Below are 15,855 nucleotides of genomic sequence, written 5' to 3' on the forward strand. Positions count from 1 at the left end.
ATTATTTATTATTTCATAAAAGTATAAATATTAATTTTAGTGTTTTCAATTTCTCTTTAGAAAACTCGGATAAAATACATTTTTCATCGGTTTTCGAATATATATATTAATTATTTTATAATTTAAAAATCACATAAATCAATGTACAAAATTACGTTTGTAATCAGCTGTATATATTTCTCCAGTATATGATTTTTTTAAAGATAATAGATTTTCTAATTTTAGCTTCATTTACTAATAATCAAATAATAATACCATAATGTAAGTATAATAAGAATGTAAGTATATCAGCTATACTTGCGTAAAAAAAATATAATTAATTTGTTAAATGAGAAATTGTATTACTTTTGAGATATTCGAAATGTACAGAGGTACTCCGTAAAACGTGATGTTGAACGAAGTAGAGAGTGTTCTTTCGAAAGTCTTTGGAGCGTGGCTCGGAGCAAAAGAAGGAGGGTTTCAAGAAATCGGACGATTGCTTTATTAAGACGTCAGAAGGTACAGGATAGGCCGGGCCTGCGGTCGTTATTGCCTCAACCGGGTTCTCGCTTGGGACAATTGCTTCGAGAAGATCAAAAAAACCATCGAGAGAAACTGACAGCAAAGGAGGAAGGGAGAGAAGGAGAGAAAGAGAGAAAGAGAGAAGCAAATAGAGGCAGAAAACAAGAAAGACAGACAGAGACCAAAAACCATCATGCTAACTCTTCGTGTGTTGCTCTCAAAGTTGAAATATTGCTTGCTCTTTGTAGAGATTTTAATATATTCTAGATTAGATTTCATATCAATCATGAATATTGCGTGTGTTCAATAGGTTTTGATTTGATATATGGAATACTAATTTCTAACTATCAATGAGTTCCTGTATATATCCATCCTATTATATTCTTATAAGTAGATTGCAGACTTTTATGCAAATCTATATTTTTATTAACATAACGAATCTACATAAAGATTTGTTTTATTTGTAAAATATTATAACTTTGTGTATAACTTTCACTTTGAACATTTTTTTTTATATTGTACGTATTTTGTCTATTGTTTTTGTCTATTTTACTTCTAAATGTTTAAAAGTACATGTTTTCTTGTAGATACATAAATGTTCGCAGTTTGATCATAGACTATTACAGAATTATATAAGACTTTTTAGGAATTTCAAAAAATGAATTTAGGATAATGAAAAATCTGAAGTGAATTGTGATAGATGAAAGTTGGAAGAAAAGAGGTTAAATAGAATGTTTTTTTTAAATGAACATTTCATATGTCTATCCTTTTATTAATAAGATTGCCAAGGATTACCAAATTATAATGACTTGTATCGAATTAAAAACATAAATATTATTTTATTTATTTATAACATTATTTGCATCGCTTTTAGTGTAATTATATAATACAATTTTTTAATTTTACGCCAAATATGAAACAAATTTTGTATTTTTGTCTTGAATTGGACTTTTGTCCATTACGAATTAAAATGCTTAGATTATTAATTAATTAGATTTCTGTAATATTATCGATCAAAATAAATTAATATTTGATCGTTCAATTAGATTTGTATCTCTGTGCTACGTGATCTATCATTTTCGTATCACGGTTTTATATTAGACGATCTACTTTCTTCATTGTACCATAAATTGTTCGTGCCGCATCAGAATTTTCTGATCTACACTCTTCATCGCATTTCCTGAATTACAGGAAGCAAATTTCGATGGCTATCTCAGTTTGATCAGTCTGAAATTTCAATCCTCATAATTCATATCGGAACGCGTTATGAATTTCTTCTGCTTTACACGTACTTCCATGTATTCATAAAAAAGAACGAGCAAACAAATTGTTAAAAAGATTGAGAACCGTCAAGATCTCGTTCAATAAAACTTACAGGGTCTTTAACAGAGAACATTGATCCCGAGTAAACAAAGATGAAAGCATTTATTTAGGATATCCTAAGTAAACTTAGACACGCGCGCTTACCAACACGTTAATCTGGAAACAAATACATATCTTCTTGTTTAATCATTCATTAAAAGGGTAACGCGTGAAACTGTTTTTCATCGACCCTTAATTAATGATTCTTTTTGGCCTCATCTATCGAGAAAATCAAACAAAGAAACAAAACAGCAAAAAGGTTATGAGTAAAATTTTGTAATTTCATGTATAATTCATGTATAATATACGAAATGAAGAAACGATTTTATTTCCTCCAGAGTTTCTTCCTTGCTTGCTTGAATAGATTAACCGGTTCAATTTGTACTCAAACAACTAATCTCCTCCGCTGTCCACCACTTCTCGTTTAAAAGAGCAGAATTGAGTTGAGAGTCACAGCAACACAGTGAATGCTTGTGGTAGGGAATAGAAGTAGTAAGGGGCCTGAAAGGGAGCCCGATGGAAGGTTGGCATTGGAAGAAGAAGAAACGTAAGAAAGAACGGAACGCATCTAAATGCCGGACTGTTCAACGTCGTTCTGCGAAGGGTCTGGGCGAGGGCGGGGGTGAAGAGAGTAGTGTTGGAACCAGGCTGGTGTCTCAATCAGCCAAGCAGGTTGGGGCATCTTGGACCCCTGTGGGTGGAGGATAGAGTTAGCAATGGCTACGAAGTACTCTCGAAATAAAAACAAGCCTTCGAAGTTACGAATTTTCGTAAAATTAAACTTCGTACTTGATAAATAGCGTAAAGCCGTTGTAAAGATATGACAAAGTGTTAAAATAATATTTTCCTTTCCATTCATAAAGAAAATTGTAATTTTTCATAATTCCCTCGAGAAATCTTTTATTAAACAATTTAAAACTAATTTACTTTTTATTTCAATGTAAATTACGTATTGGTACATGTAAAACAAACAAAGTGTTCTTATGTAATTTTTATAAATTTTTATTCTAGGATAGGCAGCTTATTAATAAATAATAATATTTAAAATAAAATTTATAATAATTGTACTTGTAAATTTTGATGCATGACGACGTTCAGAGTTCTAGTTTTAATCGGGACTTAAGTCCAACAGTAATCCTTTCAGTCCTGGGCCAGTGATCAATGGTGGGGGGAGAAAGAGCGGCGCGCGCAGCTTCTCGGCGCAGCGGGCCAAGCCGTCACAGTCACAACTCAATCTAAGTAGTGTCTCGGTGACCGTGCGTTTGTAAGTTTCTCTTTTCCTCTCTTTCCGCATAGTGTGTTATAATTCTTGACACGGAATTGCAGTTCTCGTTGGCGGATTAGATTGTTAAACTGGGATACTAAATTTCATTTCTCTAGGTTATTAAAAAACAATGTGATTGTTCGTAAGGTTTGTACCTTAAGATTTGTTTGTTTTGTTTCAATAAATATTTTTGTTTTGTTTTCTATGTAAATATTTTTTAATAATCGTTGGGACGTAGACACATTGATATTTATTTGTTTGTTTATTCGATTCGTAAGGAGGAATACACAGTAGATTAATTCATAATAATTTATATCATCTATATATAGAACTTCTTAAAGTTTTTAAATACAAGCTTTTAACACAGTCTTTGATGTTAGAATTATAGACAAAGTATTTTGACAGTATAGATTACAAATGAGAGTAAACATGTTAAAATTTATTATTATTGAATTAATTGAAATATTATTTATTTATGTTAAAGTTGATCATATGTAGTTAACAATAGGTGATAATATTTTAAATCTACAAGTACAAAAAAGTCTCGTTAGAATCAGATAATACTCAACAACTATCATTATGATTTACATTTTTATAGCATTTTTTATTTTATTATTATATAGCGATATCAAGCAAATGAATTACGCATAATATATAAATCGACTAGATTTACTTTTACTTATTTAATTATGTATAATTTACTTTTATAATTGTGAACAACGTATGATGTGAGTAAATTTAAATGCAAAACAAATGAAAGTATATTTACAAATTAGTAGCCGAATATTTTTCAGTAAATAATATAGTTAAGAATGCATAACAAATTAAAATTCTGTATTGATATTTTATTGCGTAATATATTAATGATCATCACACGTGCAATGTTATATTCATTAACTAAAACCTAAATTATAATAATCCGTCCTTGATAATAATAGCAATAAATAAGAAAATCTTTATACATCTTTTTTTAATAGCAATAAATTATTATTTATCAATAGAACTTTTGATGACTAAAATATTTGTATTGAAGAAAGTAAGTTAAAAAATATACGAAAATGTATATAATACGAACGAAAGAAATAAGTTTATTATCTTTATGAATAGTCACAGAGATTTCTTCGATAGTCTATAAATTTTCTATGGAAAAAAGAGTTAATCGTTTTCATTCCAATGATTCAGTATCAACAGAGTCAACGCCTATTCCCCAAACATTAAATGGCACTCTTATCTCTGTGTGAATATTTGCATTTCATAATTAATGTGTTTGTTTAAGTATGATTTCCTTGCGCGTAAACAAATTTCTTTCCAGCGCCCAACTTAAGGCCTTTTAATTGAATGAGATCACAGGATCATAAGCATTGATTGAATATTCTCGAGAATAACGATTAAATTAGCATGCATTCTGATATAACTGTTTCAACATCTCTTTCTCTCGCTGAGTGTTCATTCGAAACGAGATTTAAGCCTGAGTGTAAAGTAAAGTTGATGATCACTGAAGGTCTATAGGGCTGGCCATCTGTCCCTCGTTGCCACGTCTGCGACGTCTTGGTGGTCCATTTTGGGGCTGGTGCGCAACAGCATCGGCACTAGCGCTGGCAATGAAGCGCTTACAGGTAGAATCTACCCCCTCTCTTTCTCTCACTATGTGTGCGCGCTCGCGCACGTGCTCTCTTTCACCCCTTCCCTTCACTGTACCCTGCTTTTTTACTGGTATCAGTTGAGAGCAGTAAAGAGAGAGAGAGAGAAGTAAAGTGAGAGAATATTCAATCATGTTGTTCTGGTAGAAATTGTAACAACGATGCTCTATGCTTTTTCCACTGATATATCCGAATCGTTTGATATATTAAAACACGATAGATCTTTATAAGACAAAAGTATTTCAATTTTATGGAAAGCACATTTCTCCACTTAAGAACAAGAATCTGGATCGTTTCAAAAGTCACTTTGTATTATTTATTGTTAACAATTCAAATAAACAGATAAACATTTCTTAGTCGTTGATTTACTTGGCTATGCAGTTATAAGCCTGTTATAAGTAACTTAATGCGTTGATACGAGAAATAGAAATAGAAATTTTTATTAGAGAAATAATATGCTGAAAAAAAAATGAATATAATAGAAATGGCGTTAATTTAATATTTTGTGAGTATTAAATTAAAAAGTTTAATATTTAGATATTTTTTCATTAGAAGTATAAGAAAACATAAGACAAATAAAATAAATTTCTAATATTCTAAGACTTAAATCACGGATATCAATTCTTAGTGGTATTTGTGGCTTTTTAAATTGAGCAGCAAAAGGTTGCCATTAATTCGAATGACAGAGATTCAATTTATTTTAAGAACACCATAGAGTATCTCTTCGTGTTATGCATCTGTTACAAGAATCTACAAATATATACTTCGTAACTGAATATAAAGCCAAGATTGTAAGTTATATCCAGTAGCATACATTGTTGTAAATAATATAAGATAAAATTATTCATTTCTTTTACACAGATAATCAGTATATAGTACGTACAATAGTACGGTATAGTATACTATTATATTAGTGTTACAAAATATTATTGATAGATTATTATACTTATTCTATGATGATAATATTAATTGATAACAAAGGTAAAAAAATAAGCAATTTCATTTGAACTTACGTAACATACACAAGATTAAAAAATCATACAAAGAGCTATTTATGTTGTTCTTTGCATATTTCATCACTGTTATATTTTTCGCTATCAAATAAAAGCGAGTAATATTAACTAAGATAGTATGTGAAACATTCATTTGAAACGTCCGATAAACATATACGCTATCAAATTACTTAGTAAGCAGAATTGTACATAGTGGTTCGTGAAAATAAAGAGGCTGCATTAATATATCTTCAGATATCATAAAATGGAACTATACTGTATTATTTATTATTTATATAAATTCAAATTTATTTAAAAGTGAAACGCAGATTTTTCAGATTCTTGAGATTAAATTTCTATTATTTTACAACTGTTTTAGAAAGATGTCACGTTGGTTCGATCAATCGAACATACTCTTGATGAGTATGATATTGTTTAGTACAGTAATGTGGAATACAGCGAAAAGTTCGATAATGAAGTGCGAGGAAGCAAAACTAAAATGCGCGTTCAGAACAGGCTGCGGCGCTGCTCTGCAACATTATCTTACTGGTTGTGCACCCGTTCTCGAAGGCAATGATTGTTCTGAGACCTGCCAACATGCCCTTATTGCTCTTACAAGCACCGATGAGGGCAAAGAGCTTATGACAGTACATATTATATTACTTTTGCTTTTGATAGAAAAAAATATTATTTATTATGTTCCATGCCAATATAAATATTCAACGATGCGACACTAATAATGAATATTTTAAATTAATATTTCATGTTACAGATTTGTTACAAGAATATGTTAATGATAAAAATTTGGAAGCATATACAAATATTTATAAATAATATTATAAATATCATTTATAAATGATATATATTGTAATAATATTTATAAATTATAAAATAATATAATGTTTATAAAATAATAATTTTTTTATTGAGATATTTATGACACTGTTTCTTAATGCAAGTAGAATCATCAAGATAGCAAATTTAATTTAGATTAATAAATTTATTTCTTTCACTATCTTATCTTCTTCAACTATTATTATATCTATTTATATTTTTATATTTTCTATATATACATATATACAAATGTAAAATACAAATTTCTAACGAATATTATTTTTATTTGTCATTTAGTGTGAATGTGAGAATGAATTATGTTTACAATCAAAACAAAGAGTAGAGATATGCAGATCATCTGTAACAATGGCAATGAATAGGACAAGGGTATCCTGCAGGATAGCAACCTGGATTTGTAATGCAGATGCCCTTTGCCAAACTGCACTTACATATTATAATAAATATTGTAAGAGTATGTTTCAAGGACGAAAGTGTACTAGACGGTAAAATAATATTTTTTTTAATATGAAAATAAAATATCATAATGCAAAGAAATAATTCAGTTACAAAATAATTTCTATACAAATTATATAAATAACTTCTTAAGGCAAATATTTTAGATGTAGAAATTCGATAAATATCTTAACAAGGCAAGAAAAGGCTGCAAAATTGAATACGTGCCAATGCGATGGTTTTGAAGAATATGATTGTAAAGGAATTCATAAGAATATGAACGTTTTGTGTTTTGGAAAAGTACATCATGGTTACCGTGACATTAATATTGAAGATGATAGGAAAAGTGAATTTCTAACACCAAACATGAGTCTTAGAGGAGATGGTGTTCAAATATTAGTGGACAGAAAATTGTTTTTACTTTCTTTATTGATTTATCACATACTTAAAGTGAAACAAGGCAAGATTATATATTACATTATATTTTTTCATTTTTTAATCATGTACTGTATTGTGTTTATTTTATAGATAATATTTAACATAGTATTTTTGGATTTGTAATTTGTAATATTTTTAAACATAAAAGATTGATATTTTTTTTATTTTATCAAAAATTTTGTTTCAGACTGATGATTAAAACAAATCCAGAAAAAATCTCCAAAAAATAACAGTATTCCATGAAACCAATGACCAAAGATCTTTATCAATTTTTTAAATCATCAATATTTGAAAAATTTAATGCTGGTATTAATGGATTACTTTCTCACAACAGCATAATGAATATATATAAACTACAAAATATTTTCACGAGTTGATTGTTAGATTTGTACAAATAGAAAGAATAGAAAAGAGAAGACTTTTGTACAGTAAAAATATTGTAAAGTGATTGTATGTATCATAAACTGTATGAATAATTGGTTGTAAGTATTTAGTTATAAATCAGTTTTATTTATGAAGATACAACTATGTAAATATCTACATTGAGATATGATTATTGTTTTTTCTTTTTTCTCTTTTTTTTTATCAGATTCATATTCTCAGAAAATTCTTTTCTTGTAGAAAAATATTTTTTAAAAAAATTTCTTATTTGAGAAAAATTGTAATTGCTAACATTTATTTTGCTAAATAATTGCTATAAAAGAATTTAAAAATTAATGAAATACATCTTTTTTAAATTATTTTCTAAAAAAAAGGATTAAAATAAAACTAATAATAATAATTTTCTTCAAGAAAAAAAAATTTTCAGGATTTTTATGGTATATTGTTATATTTATGTGAGTTTGAGTGTGACTGAGTGTTTTTATAATATTTTTGAATATTTGTTTTTATATCTAATTATTTGATAAACTCAAATTTTTAATAATAAAGAATTGTTAATACATTGTTAATAAAACCACAATTGAAGTTCGAAGTTTCTACAATTTGTATTCTAATTACATGAAAAAGTTACCGAAATAGATAAAAAAAAAATTATATAAAATTATGTATGTACTACAAAAAGTTTATTAAATATAAATTATTTGCAGTTTAATATAATCTATAGAACTCACATATTTTAAAGACTGTTAAAATATTATATAATATTTAATATTACCTAGTATTTATTTTAGTATATAATATTTAATTGATATTACGATAGGAGTAAATTCGTATCTTACTAAATTTGAGATATTTAATAAATGTATTTACAATCTTGTATTCTTGAAATTTACTTTCATTGCTTATTTGTCCTTATAAAAAATACAACGATTTTATAAAATTTTCGTAGATTGAAAATTTTACATTTTTAATAATATGAAAACAAAATTTTTATTGTATACATGATTTTAAATATAAGAAAGCGATACATGAAAAGTTTTTCATGATAAATCATTTTATTACTTAAATATATTGAAAAACTGAATAATTTAAGGAAATCCATCATCATCTTCTTCTGCCATTTCCTTTGCGAGCTCTAAATCTTGCTGTTCTCTTTCTCTACGTTCTTCAGCCGATTCAAGATCTTTACCGTATGATTTTGGAGGATATCTCATAGCTTTAACACTTTGATTATGTAAGTCTAAACAAAAAGTAATTCTTTGATGAAACGCGAGTAACGGTTCTTTAGTGCAATAAATATCTGTTGTTTCTTTGCTTCGCATATATCCATTTTCTGGTTCTAAGGTAGCTTCAATTACACCATCTCTAATAGCTTTAGCAACAATAAATTCTGCATCAACACTAGAATCCAAGCCAAGTTTCTTTGCAATATCTGCAGGAGAGATTCTGGAGTAGGACAGTCCAATTGATCTAATTGCCGTTTTAATAACATTGTGCCTCAATCTGAGAATTAAAGTAAATGTATGATCCGCTCTAAATTGTGGGCCAAAGTTTTCTAAAACTTCTCCAAAACGTTGAAGATTTCCTAAACGCACAGCTTGAGTCAACTGAAAATATGGAGCTAATGCGCGACGCATAGCAGCTTGTCTAAAAGTTTGACGTTCTGGAATATCTCCAAGTAGAAGCTCAACAGTTACAGCTAGCTTTTGAACTGTTTGACGAAAACCTACCGCAGTACTTTGTGGTGCTTTCCTAAGAGCCTGGAAAAAAAAACCAGTTTTATTATTTCTTTCGATATTTTGATTAAAAATTTACATATTAAAAAGAATATTGATTTACCTGTACTAGATACTTATGCGCAGCAGAATATTCTAATCTAGCAGCTTTAATACGTCCCAAATAATATAAAAATCTAGCCCATTCGTTATTGCTGGCAGATTCTGGGAAAGTTGACTTCAGTACAAGTTTATCTGCTTGATCATATAAATTATAATGTAAATAATTTCGCAACAAGCAATTAATCAATACAGCTTGGCCTTCAAAATCATTTCTAAGCGTTGCCGTTCTTAATCTCAAATGCAGTAATCCTCGAATTTTATCTAATCTGCCAATTAGTTCGTACGCCCTTGAATAATAGAAATAACACTTAGCAGCAATCAAATCAATTGTACGTCTATTTTGTGCAATTATTTTCTGCAACAATGCCTCCGAGCATTGAACGGCTTCTTCATGTTTTCCAGCATCAATTAAACGTACAAGTACCAGTAAGTGAATATAAGCGTCAATTTCAGGCAATGGAGTCATAGTAGATGTACGAAGTTTCTGTGTTTCTTCAAATTCAGCAGAGTCTTCTAACCACGATAATAGTGCATCACGTTCAGCACAGGGTTTAGGATAAAAGCTTAGAATTACTCCACGTAAAACATTTGAGTTTAATCTACGACGTGTGTTAGGCAATGTACGTAGAGCTCTTAAAATAAAACGAGGTTCTTTGCTCTGTACAGCTTTCTCTATTTGACGAGCATGCTCGCGTATATCATATATTGTTTGAAGATCAGCATCTTTTTTGTCACAAACATCTCCATCACCATTCTGGCCCTCAAAGATTATTTCAACATCCATAGCTTCAGGATTTTTGGCTGTAGGGACACCCATTCTTAGCTTTTTTATAAGAAATTAGATTTCTGCAAAAAGAACATTCTAATTTTATTATGTACAACAAAAATACAACACTAAATAAAAATATTAAAAAATTCTTAATGTTTAATATATTTTTTAATATGGGTATATTTTCATTCATAATATTCAAATCACTCATTCTTTATAAGTTATTCATTGTTAATAAGAAATATAAAAACAAATATATAGATCTATCGATAATTTAAAGAGATTTAAACTTTGTAACAAAGAATTTAATAACCAAACTTAAATTTCTTTATTATCAGTTTTCTTACGTCCTTTTTAATATAATTTATATCGTTACATTACATTGAGATATTTTTACACAAGATATTTTCAAATAAACCTTTCATACAAAATTCGCGACATATGAAACTAATAATTCGTGATGCAAGCGTTTCACGTTTACCTTCACTTTATATTTCCATACATAAACTGAAAATTCCTCTCACAAGTGCAATTTTACATTTTCATCGCACCAATTCACAGTTACACATAACTACAGTCATTAGCGAAGAACTCGATGAATTTTCTACCTACCCTTTTTCGTTCTAAATCTCATACATGAATTATCTTTATTTTCGAAACTTAATCAAAACAAAATTTTATTAAAATTATTATTAATACTTAAATATTCTTACGTACAAAACTTTAAATTTAATACGAAAATATGTACAATTTAAAAATATATGACAATATCAGAATGTTATTTATATGTATATATTTAAAATATATGTATAAATTATAAATATGTAATGTAAATTTTCTTCATTACATCTTATGTGCGTATTTTAAATTATGGTAAATTGTAAATTATATCATCTAATAAGTTTTTTTATAATAGATATTGTTAACAGATGGCGTAATCCAGTGACTTGTATAATTTCACCAGTGTTAGCCATCTAACTGTAATTAAGTCAATGGATGAGATAGCGATTATTAGGCATGAGTGTGAGATAACCTCGGTAGCAAATACTACAATATTTTTAATTATGACAATGTAAATACTTGTGCTAGAATAAAATCAAGGATTTCACTTATTAGTTCCCATGTCACACGACAACATGAATTTAAGCAAAAGCGAGAAACTGTTGGCTGCTAAAAAAAAGGTATAATATTTTGAATTATTGACAGCTGCGCAAATATTTCTAAATACTTAATTTTAGTAGAAAAATTAATACATATGATATTGTAAAACTTCGTGCGTTTCAGCAATAATTTAATCATCTGTCTTTATATTTTTATCTCTTTAAATATTTAGGTTATGTCAAGTGTCAAATGCTATTTTATTTACGTTTTAATTCAATCATTATCATTATCTAGTCATGCGTCTGATGAAGCTTTTTTTCTTTTTGTTAGCTCAGGGAATTTCAATTAAGTAAAATGCAAAATAATCAGGATGCTTCTATAAAACAAAAACATCAGTCTGTCAATTTATTACCTCAACAAGTGAGTCAAATTTGTACATTATAATTACTTTTGGCATTCTTTTGACAGTCGTATTTCTCTTTATAATCTTTCAAATCAATTTGTTGAATTTGCAGTACCAAATTGTAAAAACTGACACATCGCATTTAGAAGTTATACCTAATGCATCCACAGCAGAAATTCCAGAAAATGATACGTTTGCAGTTCAAGAATTTCAAAAAAACGAAGTATCATCTGTTAATTTAGTAGCAACTTCAGAAAATGCTATAAATCATGATAAAGTGCATTATTCTGCAGAAGAGACTACTAATACAGAAACTGTACAAGAACTGAACATACCAGAGATGGAAAAGAAAGTGGATTTAAATGATTTTCCAAAGGTGCAAAAAGAACATCTTTTGAAGATGGCTTCTGCAGTTGCAGATGTTTTAACGAATGAATCAGAATATGCAGAAACATCCCTTGATTCTGATTTAATATGTCATAATCAATTTTTAAGTTCCTATTTGGAAGAGCAGAAAAAGATTGTTAACGAATTGCATATAGAACTTAGTAATGCTGTAAGTATATATATAAGTTTTGTAAAGAATATTGAAAAACTATTTTAAAAACAAACTTGTTTTAATAATTTGATTAGCATAACAGGATTTCAGAGTTAGAAACTAAATTAGAGGGAAAGGAAACAGAATTTCAGATACAATTAGCACGAGAAGTAAATCCTTTAAAAGAGCAACTTCAAGTTCATGCCCAGACTACTGGAATTCTAATAGCAGAAAAAGCAGAACTTACTGCTGCTCTTAATCAAGCTCAGCAAAGTGTCAGACAAACTTCAGGTTTGCTAGTTCATGAGACTTTTCAAACATATATGCATGCACTTGTGATTATAAACTTTTAATAAATGGAAAATAAATATTTTTTAGAGGAAGCTGAAGAAATGACCAAAAAATTAAAAAATTCACAATTTCGCATAGCTGAATTCGAGAAAGAAATATCCGCAATAAAAAATAATAATGAAGAATTAAGGAAAAATATTCATCAAATACAAAATGACTATGATTCTGTTAACAATAAAATGTTTGAGTTGAGGAAAGAAAAAGAAGATTTGAACCTGGAGGCATCAGAATTGAAGCAAAAACTGAATTTGAAAAAAACAGAATTAATTGCTATGCAACAAGAACTTCAAGAAAAGACAGCATTGCTTTCATTAAGTGAACTTCGAATACAGCAGGTAGTAATATATGTATATACATTATCATTAGTAAGATCTAGATCTTTAATTTTCTTGTCTTTGTAGATGAAAGTTGCTACAACAACGGAAGAGGAAAAGCATGCAGTAAATCTTTTAGAGCAAGAATTAGCACAAACTAAAGAATCTTTGAGAATTGTTAGTACTGAAAAAGATGAAGCTAATAAGCAGTACCAGAATTATGTTAAACAATTAGATGCTCAGCAGGCAAAATTATCAGAAGAGGTATTTTTAGATTTTTCATATAAAATTTGAATAAACAATGAAAAATGATATTTTTTAAAAATTAAATGTTATTTATAGATAAAAACACAAAAAAGAATTATAGAAGATGCACAACAAAGAGAAGAAAGTTATATGCAAAGAATTTCAGAACTTGAGCGACAGTTACAACAAGAAAGAGAAAAAGTAGAGAATCTATCGTCTTTGCAAGATCGTAAAAATAAAATAGATGAAACAGATCAGCTGAAAAATATGGAACTTATAGAACTTACATTAGAACAAGAAAAACTTCATATTGAACTATCTGAAAAAGTATTAGTTTTTAATTATAATATTTTTACAATACAAATTTAATTAAAAGTAATTTTAAATTTCATACATTTACTGACTAATTACAAATTAAAGTCACATTTTAAAATAAAGATCATTAAAAAATATATAAAACATATACAAGAAACATTAAGAAATATATAAAAATTATTAACTGTAAAATATTGTTGATTATAATATTAAAAAGTTTCTTTTCATAGGATTCACAGATTGAAATGTTAACAAAAAATTTGAATGATTTACGAGATGCGAATAATCAACAAGCAGAAGTAACAAAACTAGTCACTGCCCTTGAAAGTGAACAGTTAGGAGCATCTAGAGCAGTTCAACAAAATAGACAATTAAAGGAACAACTTACTGATATGGAAAATGCTTTTGTTTCTTTGGTAAGAATAATATTAAATATTAATAAAACATATAATAAGACAGAATAAATAAATTATTTGAATTTTTAACATAATTTTAAGAGTAATGCTAAATTGGATTTAACTGAACAACTTCAAGCAGAGCGTTCTATAGGAAGAAAGTTAAATGCTCAATTAAATAATGTAGAAAGTGAGTTGGAACAATTGAAAGAAAAATTAAGAGAAAAAGAATCTATTCTTGAAGAGGTTGAGAAAGAAAAACTTCAGAATGCTCAAATAGCAGATCAAATACAACACTATCAAGCACAATCACATCACGCAGATACTTTCCAACGAGAACTTCAACATGCTCTAGTAATGATTTAATAAAATTAAGAACATTTTCTTCCTTAATTTCAAACAGTTTTCTTACATTATTTATGTCTTAGGCTACTATAGAAAAATTAGAAAAAGAAAAACAAATTCTTACGGAAAAACTGAAAGAAAAGAGTGCAGAAATTGATCAATATTCTATGAATACTAATAATAATGTATCAAATTTGGAAAGAAATGTACAAATAGAAATGTTGAATGAAAATAATGTTACCATTTCTGAACCTATGAAAAAACTTGAACAAAGATTTAAAGAAACAATGGAACGAGTTGCAGAGCTTACAGAAGAGAAACAGAAACTTGAGCATCTTGTTTTACAGCTTCAAAGTGAGACCGAGACAATAGGTACAAATAGATGATTTTTAAATAATTGTTTACACTTCAGCTTTATTTTTATGTTGATAAAATTATCTTTTTTTTATTTTTAGGAGAATATATAACATTATATCAAAAGCAAAGAGCAGTTCTACAAAATAGAGCAATAGAAAGAGAACAGGTATTTCGACAATTACTTGAACAGAGAAATCAGCAACAAGAGCAATTGCATAAATTAAAAGTTTTGGTTAGTGACTTCCTTAGCAAGGAATATATACATTCCAATGGAACAGAATGTCGAGTTGAAGCAGGTAAATTATAATGTGAAACTTTATTTGAAATTTAAATTTTATTTATTTAACAAAATTATATCAATTAACATTGTTAACTAATCGAAATCTAATAAAAAAAATTATCTTTCGGAAATAGATTCTAATGAGTCTATAGTTGTGAAAAGAAAAAAGGAAGTCATAGATCCACAAGAAGAAAACAAAAATGTATCGGAACTTCTAGATGTTTTGACGGAGATAAAAGATTGTAAAGATTCCTGTATGTTTGAACTGAATTTTCATCCGTGTCCTTGGTGTTCCGGAAAATTAATCACAGTATAAAGGATATGCTATGTACATATCTTATATTTTTAGTATAGAATATTAACATAAAATTTTTAATCAGCAACGATTTGTAGGACATAATTGTATATAAGATAAAATCTATAAAAATTGCAATTTGTAAATGATCGATGTGAAAAAAAGGAGGTTTTCATCAAGAACAGTTGCACTTTTTTATAATGTATAAAAAACAAATCATTTAAGCCAAAAATATTATTTAAAAAAATTATTTTTTCCGTACTTGCTTCTTTACTGCTTGTCTTAATAGAAAAATATATTTCTCTATAAAAAATTACTTCTATTTTAAATATATTAAATAACAAAATATAGGGTTATAATTTTAATATTTAAAAATATTTTGTGTTTAAAAAATTAATCTTTTATCATTGTTAATTTTTTATAAAATATATATTCAGAATTCT

At 27.9% G+C, this 15,855-nt stretch overlaps 3 protein-coding genes across 9 annotated transcripts; 2 read left to right on the plus strand and 1 right to left on the minus strand.

Moving 5' to 3' along the window:
* Positions 1–2,420: 2,420 nt before the first annotated feature.
* On the plus strand, positions 2,421–8,059 carry LOC122532057 (growth arrest-specific protein 1-like). 5 transcript variants are annotated; one of them, XM_043660481.1, is made up of 6 exons: positions 2,421–2,467; positions 2,996–3,127; positions 6,139–6,406; positions 6,891–7,096; positions 7,214–7,506; positions 7,672–8,059. In XM_043660481.1, the coding sequence occupies exons 1-6, from the start codon at positions 2,436–2,438 to the stop codon at positions 7,674–7,676; spliced, it is 936 nt and encodes a 311-aa protein (XP_043516416.1). In that variant the 5' UTR covers positions 2,421–2,435; the 3' UTR covers positions 7,677–8,059. The 5 variants fall into 5 exon arrangements, with proteins under 5 accessions (XP_043516416.1, XP_043516417.1, XP_043516419.1 ...); XM_043660482.1 differs by lacking the exon at positions 2,421–2,467 and having other exon boundaries at positions 3,093–3,274; XM_043660484.1 differs by lacking the exons at positions 2,421–2,467; positions 2,996–3,127 and adding an exon at positions 4,233–4,743.
* Positions 8,060–8,830: 771 nt separating this feature from the next.
* Positions 8,831–11,105, minus strand: LOC122532055 (probable 26S proteasome non-ATPase regulatory subunit 3). 2 transcript variants are annotated; one of them, XM_043660478.1, is made up of 3 exons: positions 10,954–11,105; positions 9,705–10,549; positions 8,831–9,625 (listed from the first exon to the last, which is right to left on the minus strand). In XM_043660478.1, exons 2-3 carry the CDS (start codon positions 10,518–10,520, stop codon positions 8,954–8,956), a joined length of 1,488 nt encoding a protein of 495 aa, XP_043516413.1. In that variant the 5' UTR covers positions 10,521–10,549; positions 10,954–11,105; the 3' UTR covers positions 8,831–8,953. The 2 variants fall into 2 exon arrangements, with proteins under 2 accessions (XP_043516413.1, XP_043516414.1); XM_043660479.1 differs by having other exon boundaries at positions 10,870–11,022.
* A 346-nt stretch (positions 11,106–11,451) lies between these two features.
* LOC122532053 (golgin subfamily A member 2-like) lies at positions 11,452–15,713 on the plus strand. 2 transcript variants are annotated; one of them, XM_043660475.1, is made up of 12 exons: positions 11,452–11,653; positions 11,904–11,993; positions 12,089–12,532; positions 12,610–12,805; positions 12,893–13,200; positions 13,267–13,443; positions 13,522–13,752; positions 13,971–14,156; positions 14,238–14,489; positions 14,564–14,852; positions 14,936–15,133; positions 15,246–15,713. In XM_043660475.1, the coding sequence occupies exons 1-12, from the start codon at positions 11,594–11,596 to the stop codon at positions 15,431–15,433; spliced, it is 2,619 nt and encodes an 872-aa protein (XP_043516410.1). In that variant the 5' UTR covers positions 11,452–11,593; the 3' UTR covers positions 15,434–15,713. The 2 variants fall into 2 exon arrangements, with proteins under 2 accessions (XP_043516410.1, XP_043516411.1); XM_043660476.1 differs by having other exon boundaries at positions 15,252–15,713.
* The last annotated feature ends 142 nt before the right edge of the window (positions 15,714–15,855 follow it).

This window comes from Frieseomelitta varia, unplaced genomic scaffold, assembly GCF_011392965.1.
Source record: "Frieseomelitta varia isolate USP_RPSP 00005682 unplaced genomic scaffold, Fvar_1.2 scaffold_433, whole genome shotgun sequence".
Taxonomy (NCBI): Eukaryota; Metazoa; Arthropoda; class Insecta; order Hymenoptera; family Apidae; genus Frieseomelitta; species Frieseomelitta varia.